Raw genomic sequence first — 22134 nt, forward strand, 5'->3', positions numbered from 1 at the left:
CATGTTCTGTATTCTTGTATTTTCTAACGTTAAAAAGATATGGATACTTTATCAATCCTTTTATAGGGATGTAACTAAATTCAAACTCTATATTATACAAGCTGTAAATTATGATCTAGACCGCCAGATTTCAAGATTTGATATCAACAGATGACAACTAACATTAACTGGATATGTCAATATAACGCCAACATTGTCAACCGATTAATGTTGTGTTGATATTTTCTGTTGCTATTGTTTGACATCCGTTGACATTAAATCTTGAAATCTAATGGTCCTAATAGTTTGTCCTTCATACTCTACCTAATTGTTAACTCGCCATTTGCATGGTAGAGGTACCAAACATATATACATATATGAAGTCTAAAATTCTAAATGGAAATGAGTTTGTGCCTACAATAAATAAATTGGGAGGCTACTTAGTATATGAATATATGTCTGATCACATCTGCAGTGAGGTTAATATAAAAAAGAAAACCTCAATTCCCAAGAATTAGTATATTACTAACTGGGTGTAAATGTGTAATAAAGGATGTGACCGTGTTTTGCGGATCATGACACAAATTTCAAACCATACTCTATTCTAGCTATATGGCATGCAAATCATACAAATCGATTAATGGAGTTGATTTTTTAAAGTCAAATCTATAAGCATTATATTCTGCATAGAATATGAGAAGGTATAGAAAAGTCGGCAAGTGATAGTACATAGATTCAAATTTAATCTCTCCGTGGCACAGGAGTAAAAATTCAGTGGTCACGAAGAAGATTAAATATTTATGTAATTATAATCGACTAGACATATTGTATGACAGTATATTTGAATTACTGAAACTTTTATTCAGTAGTCATAGAGGAGCAATGTGTAAATGTGGAATACTAACTTATGGCGAAATTTGGGAAAAAAAAAGGTAAATAAAAGAATATATAAGTGAGAAAATTATTTTATTAAAATTAGACTCATTTATAGCATTTATTAAGAGCACGTTTGCATTAGTGAAGGCTGTTGGCGCATTTCGCGCAAGACTCATAGTATAACTATAGCATTTTACAATATTTATGTACCCCCTCCGTCCACCATTGCGCACTCTTTTTGTAAAAATAATAATAAATAGTTAAAGTGAATAAATGGTAAAGTGAGAAAAAGAATAATGTTAAAAAGACTCTTCTTAACATTATTCTCTCTCTTATTTGACCATTTCTCTACTTTAACTATTTATTATCATATTTACAAAATGAGTGCGAGAAAGTGACCGAGACTCCTAATGACGAACGGAGGGAGTATATATTTTACAAACAGTCTGTTTCTACTTTCTACACATAACAAGCTTTTATTTGGCTTTGTATATAATATTATATGCATATTACTATGTAATGTAAAGTTTGGCTTTGTAACTATATAAGCACATAGTAAAGTTTCTTAACAGGATTCATATTAATTTACTAGTATTTCATTAAAGTAACTTTTGCAACAATAATAAAATAGTAATTTAAATTATGTAATTTTTTGTGTATAATTAATCTAGTAGTATATTTTAGAAAATTTAATTATTCTTTTTTATAGTATTGAAAATTTTAAACTCTATAAATATCAACACATTTCATTTTATAATTTTAAGGATTTTTTATAGAATAAATTTTTTTTTTATATTATTATTTAATTAATTGATAGTTAAAAATAATAATAATTTGATATTAAAGGGACTGGTGTGATGCAAAAACACCATGAAACATAAGAAAAATATGAATAGAGGTACGACGAGAAGTAATTAGCTGTTATGATGACCTTATCTAGACTCTAGAGTATATAGAGAGTATAGACACTTTAAGTTATAAAATAGATTAAATATTCTTTGAAAAACAAAATTGTTGAGGTCAGCGTGGACTGAGACTATGTCTCTGAATTAATATAGCTATTTGATCTATTTCTACCAAATTTCTATCTTAGTAAATGTTAGTGCACGATCTCGAGTGAATTCAGTGTCCCACGTCTCATCCCCTAATTAATTACATCAATCATGTTTATTATGAATTTTTTTAAAATTTAAAAATTATACTTATTAAATTTTCTATTTTTGAATTTATCAAACACTAGTAATAAATTTAATTAACAAAAGTATTATAGAAATGTAATTGTATACATTAATTTGATGCAATAAGGAATACTCCATAAAATTTAATTTAAATACAAAATTTTAAATTAAGTAGAAACAAATTTTTACCTAGAATGAGACACAAATATATGAACAAATGAATCTCATTCCATAAATTTTATTATTGTACGTAAATGAAAATAGGGAAAGCGTGAATTAAATTGCCTTTGTGAAAAATAACTCTTGTTATAAATTTAACAACTGTCAAAAGTCTTTGACCAAACCCATATCCAACATATTTGTATCAGACAAATTGGTAAAAACAGAAGCTGCAGAAGACGAAAAGCTGACATAAATATGGAAGTTGATTATCTTTCATTTGAGATATTACAAAGTACATAAGTTCTATTTTTAAGTTGGGAATTTATTGAATTTAATTAACAGAGTGCGACATTAAATGATTCTATTTCTAAAGGTTGTCAAAAATATAGATCATCGTTCACTTTATTCCAACAAAATAAGATACAATCGTGAAATAAAATCAATTAGTCTCAGATGAACCATATCAAATGTACAAGCTAACAGTAAAATGGTTAATGACTGAGACCAAAGATCTCATATTCAAATCCATGTTAATGTGGCATTTCATTTATGTTTGTTAGCCAAAAAATTGCCCCATGTACATACCTAAGATGATTCGAATCTTACTTGAAAAGATTTTTAAATGAGTTGTATTTCATTTTCATTAGCAATAAACACAATAACGAATACGCCTGAAGATGATTAATATAGGATTCAATTATTCGAGACAATAATATTTATCCTATGTTTCCAGTCAAATGTACAACGGCCTTCCAACTTTTCACAACTAAATTTGCCTTAAATAATGCATTTTTTCAGGAGTCAGAAGGCGTCATTAATTCTTTCAATACCAAGAACCATTGAAAGTTAAACAAAAGAAACGAATTCATCATATTTAATTTCGAATTAATCAAATCTATCTTAATTGTTTCTTTTTTTCGAAGATGTATTCACCATTAAGGATAGACTTGTCTAAACAACCTAAATGTGGGTAAATTCTTCGCAAGCATGAAAAAAGTAGAAACAAAAGTTATTTAATGGGTATGGTCGAATGAGACTTGTCCATCCGTAACTAAAAGTGAATCTAACAAAAAAAAAAAAAGTTAGAAAAAAAATTACCTTGGTTGAGTGAGACTCATCCATCCTTAATAAAGATCTAACAAAAAAATAAGTAGAAAAGTAATAGAAATGGGTGTTCGTCTCTATCCCCACCGCTTCCCCGGAACCCTACGTGCCACCTTCTTGAATCTCAACCCCTCCATTTATTCCTTGCAACAACCTCTTCACATTACAATAATATTTATTTTATGTTATCGCATCTCTTCCTCATTTTTTATTTCCCAAAAAACCCTAAGTTGAAGCCCTCCCCTTTGGAAATTGCACACAAATATAAATCAAAAAATGTTTACACACACTCATCAAAACCCTCTCTCTCTCTCTCTCTCTCCCTCTCTCTCATTTTGAGTGAAGTTGAGTTGTGCAACAGAGTAGAAATGTTTCTACGTTCAAATGCAAAAGAGTGAAAAACCTAACCTTCCATTACACATATAACTTAGCTACTGTGTGTAGTGTGTGAAAATATTGGTAGCATCATGTCTTCTTCAAACAGACACTGGCCTAGCTTGTTCAAATCCAAGCCCACTTCCAACTCCAGCCCTAATCAATCCCACCATGATCATCATCACCTAACAAGAAATCCCTACACGCAAGGTACACACATTTTTTCTCATAAATTAGGTCAAGTAAGTGATTTAGGTCAAAAAAAAAAGAAGAAAAATCATTCATTGACAAACTTCAATTTGAAATTGTGTCAAACAGACGAGGAAAGAAGCCCCGAACCAAAGCCGCGGTGGAACCCTAGGCCGGAGCAAATCCGAATCCTTGAAGGGATCTTCAACTCGGGCACGGTGAATCCACCCCGAGATGAGATCAGGCGAATTAGGGCTCAGCTCCAAGAATTCGGCAACGTAGGCGACGCCAACGTCTTCTATTGGTTCCAAAACCGGAAATCGAGGAGCAAGCACAAACTCCGCCACCTCCAAACCGCCAAGCCCCGCCCTTGCCGCTCCTCGTCGTCGTCGTCTGATAAGTCCGCTCCTAGCTGCTGCAATTCAAGCGAGAAACCCTTACCTCTCAGCAACTCTACTTTCATTGATCTGCTCAATTCTCCGACCGCGTCGGTGAACCAGCCTTTCCTGCCCGGCCCGAGCCAGTTCGTGCCCGAGCCGTTGGTGTTTTCCGGGCAGGAGGGTTCGGCTCATGGGATTTGCTTTCCTGATTTGTCTCCAAATGTTGGGGATTGCTCCGATACTTTGCTCGATGGTCTAATGCCGGTGGGACATGGTCATACGAGGAAAGAGGGCGATCAGAAGTCGAAACTTGGCTATGCCGTTGAGCCGGCCGTGGCGGATCTTAGTGCTCCATGCCCAATTTCTCAAGGTAATTTTGATCTATATGTTTGTTTTCTTGTACTAATTGTAACTTTGGGTTTAGGAATAGGGTTTTTATTAGGCATGGACCAACTTTTGTGAGTGAATGCTACATTTGTTGGAACCAATGATAATAAATGGAGTTTTAAGTTGACTAAATAGACATGCTAGTCATTTCTATATAATCAAATTACCTGCTAGGATTGTCAATTGTACATTAGTTTGATATCACCGAGTTCATTTTCGGTCGTTTCTAAAAGTCCTCAAACTAATCAAGATTGTGTAGTACTTATATATTCTTCCAACTTCCACGTTCTGAATGTGGGATGGATTTGCAACTCAACAGTAGCTAGCATGAACCAACTTAGAATGCTACATTTGGTAGAATAAATAGAATTTACTAATCAAATCTAGAAAAAAAGAACAAATTATTTTCGAATTTATTCCATGATTCATGCCAATTGTCCCTCACAACTCGTGCATTGTGACAATGTCTCATATTCATATTAAACTACGACAAAGAACTGACGTCGATTCCTCATCTTCTGGCCCAGGTTTAGTGGAACCGACGCCTCCCAAATCCATGGTTTTTATCAACGATGTCTGTTTTGATGTTGCAGCAGGAGTGCCCTTTAATGTTAGGGAAACATTTGGAAACGATGTCGTTTTGATACAAGCCTTGGGGCAGCCTGTTCCTACCGACGAATGGGGCGTGACCCAGCAGCCCCTCCAGCATGGTGGTTTCTACTACCTCCTCCGGTCACCTGCGCAGCCGCCAGACCACAGGACCATTGATTTGGTACATTTTCGTTCCTCTTGATTCATCTACTAAAAATCGTGTTTTATAATTTACTCCCTCCATCCTATGAAATAGAGATTTTTCACGAATTTTACACGATTGGTAAAATAGGAGAGATGGAAAGAAAATAAAATGATTGGAATATTGTTAAAAGTCTCTAATTAGCTTATTTTTCTTGGATGTTTGTTTTTTTGGATATATTTTGCCCTCAGTTCATTTTTTTTTTTTTTTCATTATACAATGTGTTGGAAGAGCATTAATTTGAATTATTTTCCACAGATTTAGAAGAATGTTGAGGATTTGAAAAGGAGGGAACTACTAGTTGACCGTCACATTTTGTAACAGATGAGGGGTTTTATTTCTTTTTTTCTTTTTTAATTTAATTCCGAACATTAATTAGGCTCTGTGGTTCCTTTATGGCCACTTTCTCATGATGCAAAATCGATGGTGGACCATGGACGTATGGTAAAATCTTTCTTAAATTGAGTACTGTATGTTTTTATGAATTATTTTTGGTTAGATGTATAGTAAATTAAAGTTCTTAATTTTGTGTTAGTGTTAGTTACTTCCTAGCTTGTGCCAATTGTGTATGGAACCTCAAATTGGCTAAGCTTAAACATTGTTAATTGATACAAACAAATAGATGGCATATAAGATGTCCAAGAAAAGGGTCTTTAATTGGTTTTTGTGAAAATAATGTGTCTCCCAAATCACAGTATAGCTCTAAAATTTGATTTAGTTTTGCAAATATCATATCATGAGTTGATATTTTTATTTTTGTTATCAGTTTTGTACGATGGTATGAATACAGATTTCAGTAAATTCAATTATAGTTAGTTAAGTTGTTTTATTATTAATTTCGATTTCAATTATGTATTTAAGGATATTATTCTTGTCATCTAGTGTCAGTGAATGGAACCAATCATTAAGGAATTAACTTATTAATGGGATTTTAGGTGAGACACCAATCATTAAGAAATTGAGTCAATTTATCTTAAATATCTAGCTAGCTTAGCTACTTCCTTTGAATTTTTTATTAAACATTTACATCTACTTCATTTGAAGTAGGATGCAACTTGAGTACTTGACCCAAAAAGAAATGGAAAAATCAATATTTCAGTCACAAGAACAACAGCAGCACCTGTTTTCCTCTGTAAAATAGTTATTGCTGTCGTTTTTGTTCCTTTTTCATCTGTGCTCTCTCTTTCTCATCATTTATTAATTTATCTGATAGGAGTTAGGATGATCCAATTTCTATGTAAATTTATTAAATTTTAATGTGCATACAACTATCATTGGGAGTAGTCATATACAAATTTTTTTTCTTAGATTTGAACCATTGGTGCATATATCTGTTATTTTTTTCTTCATTTCTTTGGTGGTTTTGTTTTGTTTTACTAGTATTTTGGCTTTATTGGGTACCTATTTTTAGATTTGTAGAGAGTTATTTTTTTGTCTTTGTAGTTGAGTATTGTTTGTATTTTTGTGGCAAATACATGTTGTATGTATTGTTGAACTCCTGTTCACTAGCTTTATAATTGGAACATTTTCTTGCATAATCATGCATTCTAAATTTACCCGTGGAACTAGGTTTTAGGTGAATATATACATGTCACAATATCAAAGTGTTTTTAGGACTCTGATATCATATATATGTTGATAAATTAATACTCCCTCCATGTTATGCTACTCGCACTTTTCATTTTAGGCCGTAAATTAAAAATTGACTAATTAATGTAATTAAATAAGTATTTTCAGTTTAATAAGGAAATACTTAATAGAGAAACAATTAATTAACTCTAATATCTTAATAAACTACTCTAGTTTTTACTTAAAATATAAATAGTGAAAGTAGGTCGACGCGGACCGAAACAGAAAAGTGCGAAGAGCATGTAACAGAGGGTGTACGTATTAGTAGTACATAATTTTATAACTATATATAAAAATAAATAAAGTAATGATATTATAAGTATTTTTTATTAGAACACACAAATTTATAATATTAAACAGTAATAGTAGAAAGTTCACTATAAAGATTGGATTCGAATGAAATGCATTAAATTTTGCAGGTATGTGCAAACAAAATTTGAATCCTGGTTTGAATAAAATCGGTTGCAGCCTTACTACAAAGAATCTATATTCGAATATAAGAGTGTGTTAAATTTGTCTGTTGCAAAGAAAAAATGCCAAAGCTGAGTTCTTCTGTGATATGATGACTACACTGCCTCCTTCAAACAGTACTCTTCATCAATTCTATTGATGCCAGCCACATTTTCTTGTTAAACATTACTTTATCTTCTTTTGAATTTTATCTTGTAACTAAATATTATGGTTACGTATGAAAGATTAATTTAAAATACACAATGTTTCGTTTTAGATTTATTAACATGACTAAATATTAATTCAAATAATTGCAACTATATTAAGTACTTACGCTACAAGAATCCAATCAAACAATGCAACCAACTAAGATTGTCAATTTAAGATTTAAGCTGATCAATATGCCACAGTGAATGAATCAATCAAGAAAACAAAAATTAACCAATATTTTCTTCTTCCAATTTTGCAATCAAGAACTGGATAATCTAATCCCATTTTTGTTAACGCAACCAAACAACTAAATAATTGAAAGGTTTTGCAGTTACTATACATCTCCCTAGATTGACCAAAAACAATACCTCACGGCTCTCGGTCATGACTAGCCCGAGCAGCAGCCGCTGTTCTTGACAGCAGACACATCATCCTTGTTCCCGATGTTGATGGTTTGGCCCTTTGGCAGGGCCGAGGGGTCATCCCCTATGTCGAGGGCCTTCTTGCACACGACGTGGTAGATATTTGTGAGCACCTCCGTGAAGGCACTCTCGACGTTCAAGGCCTCCAAGGCCGAAGTCTCCATGAAGAAAGTGTGCTCCTTCTCTGCAAAGGCCTTGGCCTTCTCCGTGGAGATGGCACGTAGGTGTCGGAGATCCGCCTTGTTCCCTACTAACATCACCACGATGTTTGAGTCCGTGTGCCCCCGGAGCTCCTTCAGCCATCTGTCCACGTTCTCAAAGGTCACATTGCGTGTGACATCGTACACGAGCAGAGCCCCAACTGCACCTCTGTAGTACGCACTAGTGATCGCACGGTACCTGCACTTGATCGATGTTTAAAAGATTTAGGAAAAACACCAATTTAGGAAACACACTATGAATCAATTATTCAGTTATTGTTCAAGATATGCCAATTCATGTAAATTATGGCCTACATCATATCATTATTAACAAACCTTCAAAAATTGATAGTGATAACTGGCATAACATATGGAAACATAGCTAAGATCTAGATTTCAGCAGAAATTCATTTGAAGTTGATTTTAAAACAGAAATTTCACAGATCATAATCACACAAACCATCCCCTCTAATCAATTCCCAAATTCCAATTAACAAAATCAAAATGATCCATGATCTCTACCATACACAGAAAAATAAAAGTATTAACATAGTAATATCGATTAGTCAGCTAAATCGAAACATTATGATAAAAAAAAAACAGATCATACCATTTCCAGAAAACAAGAATTAATTAATTACACATATTTCATCTAATAACGGAAATCACGAAGAGCGAAAATTGAAAGGATTGATTACCTCTCCTGGCCGGCGGTATCCCAAATCTGGGCTTTAACAACCTTATCATCGACCTGAATAGAGCGCGTGGCGAATTCGACGCCGATCGTGGATTTGGACTGCTGGCTGAACTCATTCTTCGTGAATCGGGACAAGAGATTCGATTTTCCGACGCCGGAATCGCCGATCAGCACCACCTTGAAAAGGTAATCGTAATCCTCATCCGCTCTGTACGATCCCATTTGTCTAACCCTAAAATCGTCGCGATTGGATCTACAATTTAATTTTGGGGGAATTGCCGCAAATTACATGTCATTTGCGTTGAATTTGTTGTTGTTTTTGATGAGCTGAACAAGTGTGGTGGTGAATTTTTGTTGTTGAAATCTGGGAAGAATGAATGTATGCAATTTTGGTTGTTTTGATTGTTGTTTCCCTCCACATTTTAAGGAATTCAGTTGGCGGTCCAGTTACCCTACCCGTTTAACGATCCGGGTTTGATTACTTATATGAATCATACCAACATAATTAACTAGAATTCAATATAACTTTGTGATTTAATATAAAATATTATTTGAATACTTCATTCTATACCATATAATTTGCGAGAATTCCATATAACTTAGCTATTTAATATTAAAGAATTTACGTATACTTTGCAATTCACTATTTATATAGTAGGATTTTGTGATCCTATATTAATTCAGAGAATTTTACGATATATTAATTCACAAAATAGTTATGTTCAATTCTCTATTTTGTAAATTCTTCAAGTGGTAAATAATTGATTGTTTTGTAAATTACTCAGTTGTAGAATTGGGCTTAGAGAACTTTACGATATACTACTATTAATTCACAAAACAATAAGCTATTAACTAAGAATTTGAATTCGGGATGCATTCGAATCGAAACTGGAATTGGTAGAATTAGGGTGATAAATTACATATTTTCAATATGCGTGGTCCAGATTTAATAAGAGAAACTATTATTTTTGCTAATAATAAGGATAATTTGGTCACCTATGCATCTATACAATACATAAAAATGGAGTTTTAGGGATATTTAGGGAAATAAAGAGAATTTTAAGGTATCTAGGTAAATAATTTATAATTCAATTGAAATCATTTTTCAAGAATCGTAATGGTAATCATTTTTAAATAATTATAATTCAACACAAATTTGAATTCCATAATTGTAGGGATAGAATTTAATTAATTTATTTTGTTACCCTATAATTAGTCTATGAATATGGTGTTAAATTTAATTAATTATTATAATCCATTCCAATAAAAGTAATCACACGATTAATACAAGTGGTAATTTAATGCAAGTGGTAGTTAAATAATTTATAATTTAATTGTAATCATTTTTAAAGAATTGTAATTGTAATCATTTTAAAATAATCATTATTTTTTTTCCCTACAATTAATCCATGAATATGATTTTACTATAATTCAATTGTGATCATTTTAAAGAATCGTAATTGCAATCATTTTTAAATGAGTGAACTTCAAAAATGATCCTTAGACTATGAGTTTATCTCGAAAATGGTCACTGGACTTTAAAATATCACCAGTAGTCCCTGGATTAAGGGTTTATATAAAAAATGGTTCTTTTGCACTGTTTCGAGACGAAAATGTCCTTTTGAGGCTTTGGGCAATTTGGACATTTTAAAATAATTACTGTTCACAGAGTCAACACATCATTTATTAGAGTGCAGGTTTTGTCATAATTGTTTCTCTCTCTCTTCACACCTTCTATTAAATATGACCATAGTCTCTCTCCCCTATCACTTCCGTTCTTCTTCTTCTCCCTCTTGTGTGAACCATTTCCTCCGTAAAATCTCGACGCGATTCTTCTTCGGGTATGAGTACGAAAATTGTATGTGCCGACAAAGAACGACTTAAAATTGTTGCCGACGCAAGAAAGCCATCAATTGGAATGTTGTATTTCGTATGCAAGAAAAAGGGCAAGGTTGGAGGCTGCAATTATTTTCGGTGGTGTCATCCTAAGTCTGTGGATTTTGAAGGCTGCAATTACTTGGTTGGGAACAGTGGGTATGGAGATGAAGTTGGAGGAGAAGACGAAGTTGATTCTGAAGTATATCCAAAGCGGTGTGAAGGTGGAAGTAAAGTGAGTGATTGTATTCTTGTGTTATTTGTTGGGTTTTCGTTGGTGGTTTCGTTTGTAGCCATTACGGTGAGTTTGATGAAGTAAGATTGAACAAGTAGATTGCTTGTGCAGTGTGCGGGGGAAAACTTTGGTGAAGAAACATTTTGCGAAGAAGAATTGTAATTTGAAGTGCGTGATCTTGGGGATAAATTTAAAGTGTTTAAATCGATGTAATTTGATTTTGTTTGATTTATTTGTTCTACGTTTCAAGTTTTAGTTTTTGTGATTTGAATAGTTTAATTTCGTGATGAAATTAACCATGGCATGGTTGAAATGAGTATTATTCGATGGGTATGAAATGGGTTTTCAATTCAATATATGAGGGTACCTTGCGAAGAAAAATTGTAATTTGAAGTGCGTGATCTTGGGGAAAAATTTGAAGTGTTTAAATCGATGTAATTTGAGTTTGTTTGATTTATATATTGTTAAGTATTAATTTTTTGAAGTTTCAAGTTTTAGTTTTTGTGATTTGAATATTTGGCGATGTAATTAACCATGGTGAAATTGGGTATTCTTCGATGGGTATGAATGGGTATTCAATTCAATATACGAGGGTACCTAGTAAGGAGTAACTCGTTGGAAATCTTATTGAAATGAAAGTTGTTGAAATAATATCATGTTATATACTAACGGCTAAACGAACACCAAAAAATATCAAAATTGACTATCCCAAAATAATAATATCAACACTGCCCATCAGATGCAGTATAAAAACTAATATCAGATGTAGTACAATAGTGTACAAAAAACTAATATCATATGTTGTACAAAAACTAATATCAGATGTAGTACAATAGTGTACCCAAAACTAATATCAGATGCAGTACAAAAACTAATATCAGATGTAGTCCAACGGTGTACTAACCGCACAGAAATAACAGATACTTCCAAAACTAATATCATATCGGGTTTTAAAGACATATCATATTTAGTCCCTGAATATTGGGCATTTCAAAATTTGAACTTTTTCAATCTGTCAGCCTCACCCGGATTTGCATGTACTCTCATATATACACATATGGGTGTTGACACGTAGAGAGAGAGAGAGGAAAATTAAAGTGACTTTCGAGAAACCCTTCCATCTTCCCACCATTTTCTATCGTTCATCTTCCTTCCCTCACACCAATCCTCCAATTTCCAAATCATTTTCCTGCTTCTAACATATGCATTTTCTCACTCTCACTCCTGTCTGTCGTAACTGGTGACCAAGCAAATCGGCGGTGCCCACTCCACAAAAGTTGTATCGCCGACCACAATCCCGAAGGGAACTAATCAGTGACCGTGATGACGCCGAAAAAAAGGGGACGAAAGAAGAATAACGATGATGGTGCTGGGTCTAATCGAAATACGTATAACAATGATGGTCCTGGGTCGAGCCGAAATATGAAGAACAATGGTGGTGCTGGCCCTAGCCGTCCTCCGGTGATAATAGACCTTGATCAGGAGACATGTCAACTCCGTGGTGAACATATCTCTATCTTCCAGCCGGAGCTTGAATATGGTACATATTTTATCCTTTAAAAGTGTTTGGCTATGTAGTTGAAAAAATGAAAAAATTGTAATTATGTAAGGTTAGGGTTCTGTGAACATTTGTCGAATTTATGCATCCGAAAAAGGTTGGCATTTTTTAATAATGGATTTTGTTGTTTTGCGTGACTTTGAATAGAGAATAGGCCTGATTGTTTTACAATTGCTCTTCACCACCATGGTGTGTTTCGCGGTGGAGGTTATATTGCGGGGTTGTTAAACTACATCGACTACGTGAGCATATTGCAGTTTAACCTGTTCGAATTGGCAAGTATGATGATCAGAGTTGGGTAGTATCCAAGACACGCTATATGTGAGTCTTACTATTGTCATCCCCATTTCAATGATGGATACGTGGGTACTGAAATTGAGCATCCTAATGATCCGCTCATCGACGAAGACGATGCCTCTCGATTTATGAAGGTTACTAGTAGCTCGAAATCGAGGCTCATTCACATCTACGTGCTTGAGATTACACCTGCAGACGCTCGGGCACGACAACAAGAGGACCAAATTGAGTTCTTTAAAAAAATTGGAGAATCGAAATCGTCTAGTAGTGTTGTGATTGAAGAAATAGAGGAGCCCGATTGGGGGTACCGAAACCGACTAGGAAGAAGGCAAAGACTATTCCACAAACACCTGCAAAGGCTATTCCCTAAACACCTATGTTAGGGTGGTATAAACCTGACCCGAGTTTGAAAAATATCTCGTTGATAGCTTGGTGAAAGCATGTGTGGGATGGAAGCCTAAAGAAAGGGAAAATGAAATTATTAACAAAAATCTGATGGATGAATTTGTTGTGGTTCAGGTATCCTAGTTGGTGCTTTATTTGGTTCTTTTATAACTATAATAACTACCATATCTAAATGTGGACATTACTGTGTAGGATGATGTGGATGGTGTTACTGTTGTTACTGTTGGACATCCAATTGAGGGAGATGATGTTGTTGATGTACAACAAGTATTAAATGTGGAGTGACCTATTGATATGCATGTATAACTGCATGCTTATTGCACTTACTGCTATGCATGTATATTGGTTTTGATATTAGTTTTCATGCATATTGGTTTTGATATTATGTAATGTTAGTTTTGAGGAGGAGATTGATGTGGTTAACAAATTGTTGACTTTGCAGCCTACAAAAGCAGTTGAACAAGCTTCTGAAGTTCAAACTTCATCTGGTGTAGATGTGTCTCATGTTGATGAGGTACTGTCATTGATATTGAGATTTAATTTTAGGACTGAATTAGGGGTGAGCAAAAAAACCAAAAATCGAATATCCGAACCAAATCAAACCGAAAATTTAAAATTCGGTTTGGTTTTTTTGGTTTTTCGGTTCGGTTCAGTTTTGAAATTTTAAAAATTTCAGTTTTTCGATTCGATTCGGTTCGGAGGAAAAAAAAATCGAAAAACCGAAAAACCGAATTTCATTTTAATATATATATATATATATATTATATTATACTATATATACTTAAAATCTCAAACCCTAATTTCTTTCCTTTCTTTCCGCCTCCTCTCCAGAATCAGATCTGATTCTCCACCCTAATTTCTCTCCATCTCTTCTCTTCTCCATCTTGTCTCCCATCTCTTCTCAACCCCGTCACCTCGCCTCCATCTCTTCTCCACTCCACCCCGTCGCCTCCATCCTCCAGCCGTGCTCTCGCCTCAGGTCTCCACGTCGGCGCCCCTCTACCTACGTCTTCAACTTCACGCTGTCACCGGTAACATCCGCCATCCGGCCATCCACTTAGGCGACGCGACTCGAGATTTACTGTTTTTGTGTACTCATTTTGTTGAAATAGTGGAGATTTATTGTTGACGAGTTTATTGTTTACCCATTTCAATTAGATTAGTTAATAATGAAATTTAAATTTTTTGTATTTCAGATTTTGATTGTTCTTAGTGGATGATAATCAGTTATTCTAATTTTTTTGGTTTTAGCTTTTTTAGGTTTTTAAAAATCTTATAGAATTTCGTTTTTTCGGTTTTGTTCGGTTTTTGTAGTTCGGTTTTCGGTTTTTCGGATTTCGGTTTTTTGATTTTTCGGTTTTTCGATTTTTCGGTTCGGTTCGGTTTAAGTTTTCAATAAAATTCGGTTTTTCGGTTCGATTCGGTTTTGGCAAAAAACCGAACCGAAACCCGAATGCTCACCCCTAGATTGAATTAATTTTGTGGTTGTATGCGTGTTGTAGGTTGATACAGTGGTTTGAGTGGGAGTCTTACAAGAGGAAGTTTGATATGAGGTTCAATCTGTTCATAGTGCATCTGATGAAGCCCAATGTCATGTTGGTGAGGTAATGTTACTGCCTCCTCTGTCGTTAGAATTGACAACATTATGGTATGATGTTATGGTTGTAACTAATGCAGATTGTTGTTGATATTAGTTTTCATGCATAGCATATTGATTTTGATATTATGTTGTGTTGGTATGCATGTTGAAGGTTGACAAAGCGTTTGGAGTGGGAGGACTACGAGGTGAGGGTGGAGATGAGGTTGTAGCTTAGATTGATGTTGATGAAGCTCAACTAATGCATAATGAACAAACTGTTGAAGTTCAAACTGTATTTGCTTTTGATATGTCTCAAGTTAATGAGATACTTTCCTTGAAATTAAATTACTTGGATTGGAGGACTAGCATTTTAGTTGTAGTTTTCATGCATAGCATACAAATTTTGATATTATTTGTGTTGGTATGCATGTTGAAGGTTTAGCAAGGATTTGGAGGGGGAGGACTACAAGATCAAGTCGGACCATCGGTTGGAGATGAGGTATAAAATGCATCTGAGGATGCCCAACCTAATGTTGATGAGGTATTGTTACTGTCCGTGATTGATTTTGTATTATTTTTTATATTAGTTTTCATGCATAGCATACAGATTTTGATATTATTTGTGTTGGTATTGCATGTTGAAGGTTGAGAAAGGATTTGGAGGGGGAGGACTACAAGATGATCAAGTTGGACCATCGGTTGGAGATGAGGTTCAAAATGCATCTGAGGATGCCCAACCTAATGTTGATGAGGTATCGTTATGTCCGTGATTGATTTTGTATTATTTTTTATATTAGCTTTCATGCATAGCTTATTGATTTTGATATTATATTGTTTTGGTTTTGAGGATGAGATTGATGTGGTTAACAAATGCGTTTTGGTTGACTTTGTAGCTAGGGGTGAGCAAAAATATCGAAAACCGAATATCCGAACCGAACCAAACCGAAATTTTGTAATTCGATTCAGTTTTTTCGATTTTTCGGTACGGTTCAATTTAAAAAAAAATTCGGTTTTTCGGTTCGATTTAGTTCGGACGAAAAAAACCCGAAAAATTAAATTATATTTTAAATATAATATTATATATATTTATTCTATTAATTTAATATATTATATAATATATATTCTTTAAATATATTTTGTATAATATGTATTATATATATTCTATTAATTTTATATTATATATATATACATTTATATTCTATTAATATATATATATATAGAGAGAGAGAGAGTTGTGATCAATGTTGAACCCTTCTTAAAGACCGAACTAGAGACCAAATTTGAGCCACTCATTTTTCTTTATCTTATGGTTATGATTAATTTAGAATTAATTTAATATTTTATTAAATAAAAATGTTTTTAATTTATTTATTTTTAAATTTTTTTAAATTTTTAAATTTTTTTTAAAATTAATAGTAGTATTATATTTCTCTAAATTATGTATTTTTAAAATTTATTATTTTGGTATCAATGTATCATGTTGAAACTCATAATAAAATTAGCATATTTAACACAACATTTAACCTAATGCATTTTTGGCTTACAAGAAAATAAGAAAAAAGAAAAAGTCAATACGTAAATTTCATTTTCTTAATCCGTTTGGATAAGAATATTCAAATAAATTTCATTTTAATAATTTAATTGAATCTAAAAAAATCAAATTAAATAAATTACATATTTCTAGATTATATGAGTTAAAAATCAAATAAAAAATTACATATATCAAGACAGGGGAGTGATAAAATTCAAACTCATATATTGCACAAACTCCAAACTTTTCAACATAGTATCAACACAATGTCAACATATTCTATTGCTATTATTTTATCCTCTGTTAATATTTTCTAAGTCTAGATCAAAGTTTGGAATTTGTACAATATTTAGAGTTCACATTTCATCATACTTCTATCGAGATAAGTATGAGTTAAAAAATCAAATTACAAAAATTACATATATCGAGAAAATGATAGTTAAATAATTAATTATATAGATTTTAAAAAAAATTACTAAAATAGTAGTAATAAATAAGTTTTTGACTAGATAATTTTTTTTTTTAGAATTTTTTTTTATTATTCGATAAAAACTTGCAAGAGTAAATAATGAACTATATTCACTACATAATGAACTAAATGAATGTATGTTATGAAGTAATTTTTCGCATTCATTATATACTGAATTTACTTCAACTGAAAGATAATTATATCATAACACATTATGAAGTAAGAAACTAATAAAATGAAGTAATAAACTAATAAAATGAAGTAGTAAAATAATGAAATGAAGTAATAAACTAACGGAATGAAGTAATAGCATGACTAAATAAAGTAATAAACTAACGGAATGAAGTACTAAACTAGTAGAATGAAGTAATAACATGACTGAATGAAGTGATAAACTAACGGAATGAAGTAATAACCCTAAACACAACTGAAAGATAATTATGTCATAACACATTATGAAGTAATAAACTAATGGAATGAAGTAATAACATGACTGAATGAAGTAATAAACTAATGGAATGAAATAATAAACTAACAGAATGAAGTAATAACATGAATAAATGAAGTAATAAACTAACAGTATGAAATAATAGCACGACTGAATGAAGTAATAAGCTCATAACAATAACATGACTGAGTGGAGTAATAAACTAACGGAATGAAGTAATAACATGACTGAATGAAGTAATAAACTAACGGAATGAAGTAATAACCCTAAACCCAACTGAAAGATAATTATGTCATAACACATTATGAAATAATAAACTAATGGAATGAAGTAATAGCATTACTGGATGAAGTAATAAACTAATAGAATGAAGTAATAAACTAACGGAATGAAATAATATCACGACTAAATGAAGTAATAAGTTCATAACATACATTCATTTAGTTCATTATGTAGTGAATATACTTCATTATTTACTCCAGCAAGTTTTTATCGAATAAAAATAAATAAATAAAAAATTAAATTTTTTTAAAAAAAAATGAAAAAAATTTAAAAACAATTAAATACTCTAAAAGATAAAAAGAACGTTTTTATTTAATAAAATATTAAATTAATTGAGTGGCCCTAATTAAGTTAATCATAACCATAAGATTAAGTTAATTATGACCTTCCGTGTTTTGAGTTAATTATTGACAATTAGATCATCTAATCCTAGGGCCAAGATTTGGGCTGCATTTCTGGATTTAAATGCATTCTTATTTTGATCATCTCCCTATATATATATATATAGGAGTGATTAATGTTTAACTAATTTTAAGTGTATAACTAGAGAACAAATCTCAGCCACACATCTTAATACTCCAAATTAATCTTATGGCTTGACTATTTTTGTAACATCTCGGAATTTAGAACCCTAATTTTAGAGCCCTAGAATTAATTGTTGATGACGTGGAATCGAGAATGCATTTATTTCATGAGATGATATGGTCGAATTGAGTCTAGGGTTTGCGTTGAAAGCTTGAAAAGTCAAACCTATGGATATAATGATGTGGCATGTGATATATTAAATTATGAGATTATGTGGCAAATTATTTGTTTAAGGGTGAGTGAGAATATTAGAGAAAATTTCCATAAATACTTGTCACCCTAATTCTTGTAATTTTCGAACCCTAGACCCCCTTTGAAGAGAAATTCTATTTCTCCCGGATTTAATTTAATCATTGGGATATTTATCCAAAATTAAATCCAAGACCCAATTATTTCCTTATTTTAAAGCGGGGAAAAATCGACACCCCTTGTGCCTTGTGATTTTTGAAAATCTCCAAAATAAGGGAGAGAGTATTATTTTTATTTTAATTGATCCCTTATTTGTTTCCTTCCATACCTAGAATTTAAATATTCTACCAAATCTTTCCATACTTCAAGAGATCTTGCCTTCACTTATTCTAGACAATATTTAAAATCCATGCCTTATTTAAGAAGGCAAATAGAAGCCTCTTTTTACTCCAAGTGGGAGAATTCTTAATTTTATTTTGTTCCGTGATATTTTATTCTACTCCGTAAATTATACCAAAACGAAACCATGGCTAATTAGAGGACCTAATTTTCGAAAATTGCCATGCTTGATACCTAGTCTATTTTTGTTAATTCTTCTTCCCTACTTCACAATATTATTTTATTGTGTAGAATAAAATCTTACCAAATATTCTATTCTAATTACCTAAAGATCTTGTTGAGCTCTATAAATAAGAACCAAAACCCCAACCCTAGCTCCCATAAATTTCGAAACCCTCCCCCATACACTCTCTCAAATTTTCTTTTTCTACTCCCCAATATTTTGCTATCTTTTGAAGAAGAATTGAAGTTTAATCCAAGAACTTTGAAGAATCAAGGCTAATACTTGTTTTCTACCGATCGTTTTTCACTAAAAGGTATTTTGTTTAAGAGTTATGCTTGTTCTTCTTCTACTTCTTCTTTTTCTTCTTCTAACCGATTAATCGGTCTTCTTGAACCCTCATGCATCTTGGTTGAGTGAAATAGGGATAAAAAGGGATGTGGGAACATGTATGTGTGTGCGTGTATGTGTGTGTGGCGCGTGTGTGTGTATGCGACGTGTGTGTGTGTAGTGTTGGTATGGTGTGTGTTTGATGGTTAAATAATCTTGTGTGATAAACATGATCTTGATTAATTAGTGATGATAAGATAAATCGTTGGAAAAAGGGAAAGGTAATAAGACATGCATGAGTACGAGTAATATTGAACCTAATTTGTGATATGTGCCTATGTGATTAAAAGGTGAAACTTTGGTTGCGAAGCCGGATAACGGAAAAGCGAAACTACTTGAAAACTAAGCAGTCAAGGTGGGCTTCACTCTTAAAACTCTCTTTTATTTTTGTCAAAAATATTGATTGGTGTTATAAGGGTGGTTTAACTGTTATGCCATGCCTATGTCTGTTTTATTGTGATATTGTGCGCCTGATGCCTAGTTTGTGAGTTCGCTCCATTGGGCTAGGGCTATGGATATGTTTATACGAATTCGGGTCTGAGTATGGGCCGCAAGCCCTACCAGGCTGTGTACACGAGGGGATCGGGAGCTGTTCTTGCTAGTCGGCCGGTCTCGTGGGCGAAAAGTGTGGCCACATTTTCGTCGCACCATGGAATGATTGTGATTGTTATTTTGATGAGGAAAATGGGGAGTTATTTTGACTGGCCAGTCTATGGAAAATATATTTTGTGATACTCGTGATATATCTCTTATAACTGCTTAAAACTCGAGTTCACTTTGTAAGGGTGGCATAACCTATAAAATGTTTTGGCAACGAGCTCACTGAGTATTTCAAAATACTCAGCCCTGCATGTGTTTTCCTTATGTGCAGGTTGAATGATGACGAGCGGTGGCGGGTGTTGAGCAGTTTAATTAATTAATATGGACATGTTGGACTTCAAGCGTAGTTGTGTCTTCATACATAGCTATACTTTCTCTTGGTCACTTTCCGCTAAATTTTGATACACTTTAGAATTTCTTTTGGAATATTTGCATCTTGCCTTCGGTTTGAGGCCTTAGCCTTTCTCTTGTGACTTTGCCTTGGATATTATGTCGTACTCTTAAGATATTTTGATCGTCATTTATGATATCTTTCTTTCCTTTAAATTTCTAGGTTTAGTGGTTTCATTAAATACTCTGATATTTCTTCCAATTCTTTTGGTCAGTACTCTTTAAATGAAACCCTAGCCTATGTTTACTTCTTTAGAGTCGGTTTTGGGTAGCAGCCGCCGCATTTATTGTACCCTAGGAGGGCGGGCTGTTACAATTTTTACATATTTTAATTAAAAAGTAATTAACAAGGGCATATTTGGAAACCATATTCTATGAGAGATTCACGCTAAATCCAGTTCTTGCTACAACAAAATCATCCAGATTTTTGGCGACGCCGTCCTCCGCTCCGCCACCGATAAACATCCATGCTCGCGCCTCACCTTCTTGTTCTCATCTTCCATCTCCTACAACTTCATCTCCATCTACGCCATCACTAGCGTCTTGCGCAACAGCAAGAGAATCATCTTCTTCCTTGACGGAGTCCATCGCTTCAATATGATGCAACAAAACTTATGCAGATATGCTACAATCTCCATCGCTCACGCTCATGTTCAACAATCACATCTCGCAAAATATTCATCTCAAGAGCTAATTTCCTCATCTTAATTGTTGATTTCACGAACTGCTATATCAATTTTCTCGCAAGAGCTGATTTCTCCATTGTCAATTGTTAATTTCACGATCTGCTATATCAATTTTCATCGCAAACCTGATTTCTCCATCGCTAATAGTCGATTTTCATGATATGCTAATTCAGGATTCCATGACAAGAGTTGATTTTTCTATCTCATGAATTTGTGAGACGATCAAAGATGGTGCAATGTAAGACAAAATTGGTTCACTTTACCTTCATTACAGTTCGCTCGTATAAACGCATATGAAGCATATGTTGGTGTTAGTATTTAATGAAAAATGTTTTGAGTGCTTAAACATGTAATCACAATATACTATACTATAAAGACAATACACTTCACTCTAAAGGCAGTATACTTCACTATAAAACCCATACAAAATTGTACACACAATATACGTCACTATAAAGTGAAAACAGTTCACTATAAATACGGTATACTACTTCACTATAAACATGCATCACAAACACTTCACTCTAACCATGGAATGCCCCACTCTAAGCACATTTTACTTCACTAAAATGTTAAAATAGTGCACTATAAGCATGGATCACAAACACTTCACTCTAGCCATTGAATACTTCATTGTAGTCATTTCAGCGAAGTATATTGAGCATATAGTGATATATATTGTGCATATAGTGAAGTATGTTCAGCATGCCTTATAGTGTACTGATTTTCCACTTTAGTGAAGTATATTGAGCATATAGTGATGTATATTGTGCATATAGTGAAGTATATTCTGCATGTGTTTTAGTGTATTGTTTTTTTCATTTTAGTGAAGTATACTGAGCATATAGTGATGTATATTGTGCATATAGTAAAATATGTTCCGCATGCCTTATAGTGTATTGTTTTTCCATTTTAGTGAAGTATTTTCTGCATTCCTTATACTATAAACAAAATATTAATGTAAAATATGAACAGACTATTTAATGTAAATGAACTGAATACATTTTACAGTGAACAAAATAGAT

The 22134-nt window shown here is 33.0% G+C and overlaps 2 protein-coding genes across 3 annotated transcripts; one reads left to right on the plus strand and one right to left on the minus strand.

Moving 5' to 3' along the window:
- The first annotated feature begins 3514 nt into the window (after positions 1-3514).
- On the plus strand, positions 3515-5908 carry LOC125215607 (WUSCHEL-related homeobox 8-like). 2 transcript variants are annotated; one of them, XM_048117069.2, is made up of 4 exons: positions 3515-3884; positions 3993-4613; positions 5224-5402; positions 5682-5908. In XM_048117069.2, the coding sequence occupies exons 1-4, from the start codon at positions 3767-3769 to the stop codon at positions 5685-5687; spliced, it is 924 nt and encodes a 307-aa protein (XP_047973026.1). In that variant the 5' UTR covers positions 3515-3766; the 3' UTR covers positions 5688-5908. The 2 variants fall into 2 exon arrangements, with proteins under 2 accessions (XP_047973026.1, XP_047973025.1); XM_048117068.2 differs by having other exon boundaries at positions 3548-3884; positions 5158-5402.
- A 1951-nt stretch (positions 5909-7859) lies between these two features.
- On the minus strand, positions 7860-9409 carry LOC125211999 (ras-related protein RABA1f-like). The gene is made up of 2 exons (XM_048111999.2): positions 9033-9409; positions 7860-8533 (listed from the first exon to the last, which is right to left on the minus strand). Exons 1-2 carry the CDS (start codon positions 9251-9253, stop codon positions 8101-8103), a joined length of 654 nt encoding a protein of 217 aa, XP_047967956.1. The 5' UTR covers positions 9254-9409; the 3' UTR covers positions 7860-8100.
- Between the last annotated feature and the right edge of the window lie 12725 nt (positions 9410-22134).

The sequence above is a fragment of the Salvia hispanica genome, chromosome 3, assembly GCF_029641045.1.
Source record: "Salvia hispanica isolate PSC_SH4W2 chromosome 3, Shi_PSC_v1, whole genome shotgun sequence".
Lineage (NCBI taxonomy): Eukaryota > Viridiplantae > Streptophyta > Magnoliopsida > Lamiales > Lamiaceae > Salvia > Salvia hispanica.

Coding starts and splice junctions, on each gene's coding strand:
- LOC125211999 (XM_048111999.2), bottom strand. CDS start 9,253: ATGGGATCGTACAGAGCGGATGAGGATTACGATTACCTTTTCAAGGTG. Junction 8,534..9,032: donor GATACCGCCGGCCAGGAGAG/GTAATCAATCCT, acceptor GATCAAGTGCAG/GTACCGTGCGATCACTAGTG.
- LOC125215607 (XM_048117068.2), top strand. CDS start 3,767: ATGTCTTCTTCAAACAGACACTGGCCTAGCTTGTTCAAATCCAAGCCC. Junction 3,885..3,992: donor AAGAAATCCCTACACGCAAG/GTACACACATTT, acceptor TGTGTCAAACAG/ACGAGGAAAGAAGCCCCGAA. Junction 4,614..5,157: donor TCCATGCCCAATTTCTCAAG/GTAATTTTGATC, acceptor CTTCTGGCCCAG/GTTTAGTGGAACCGACGCCT.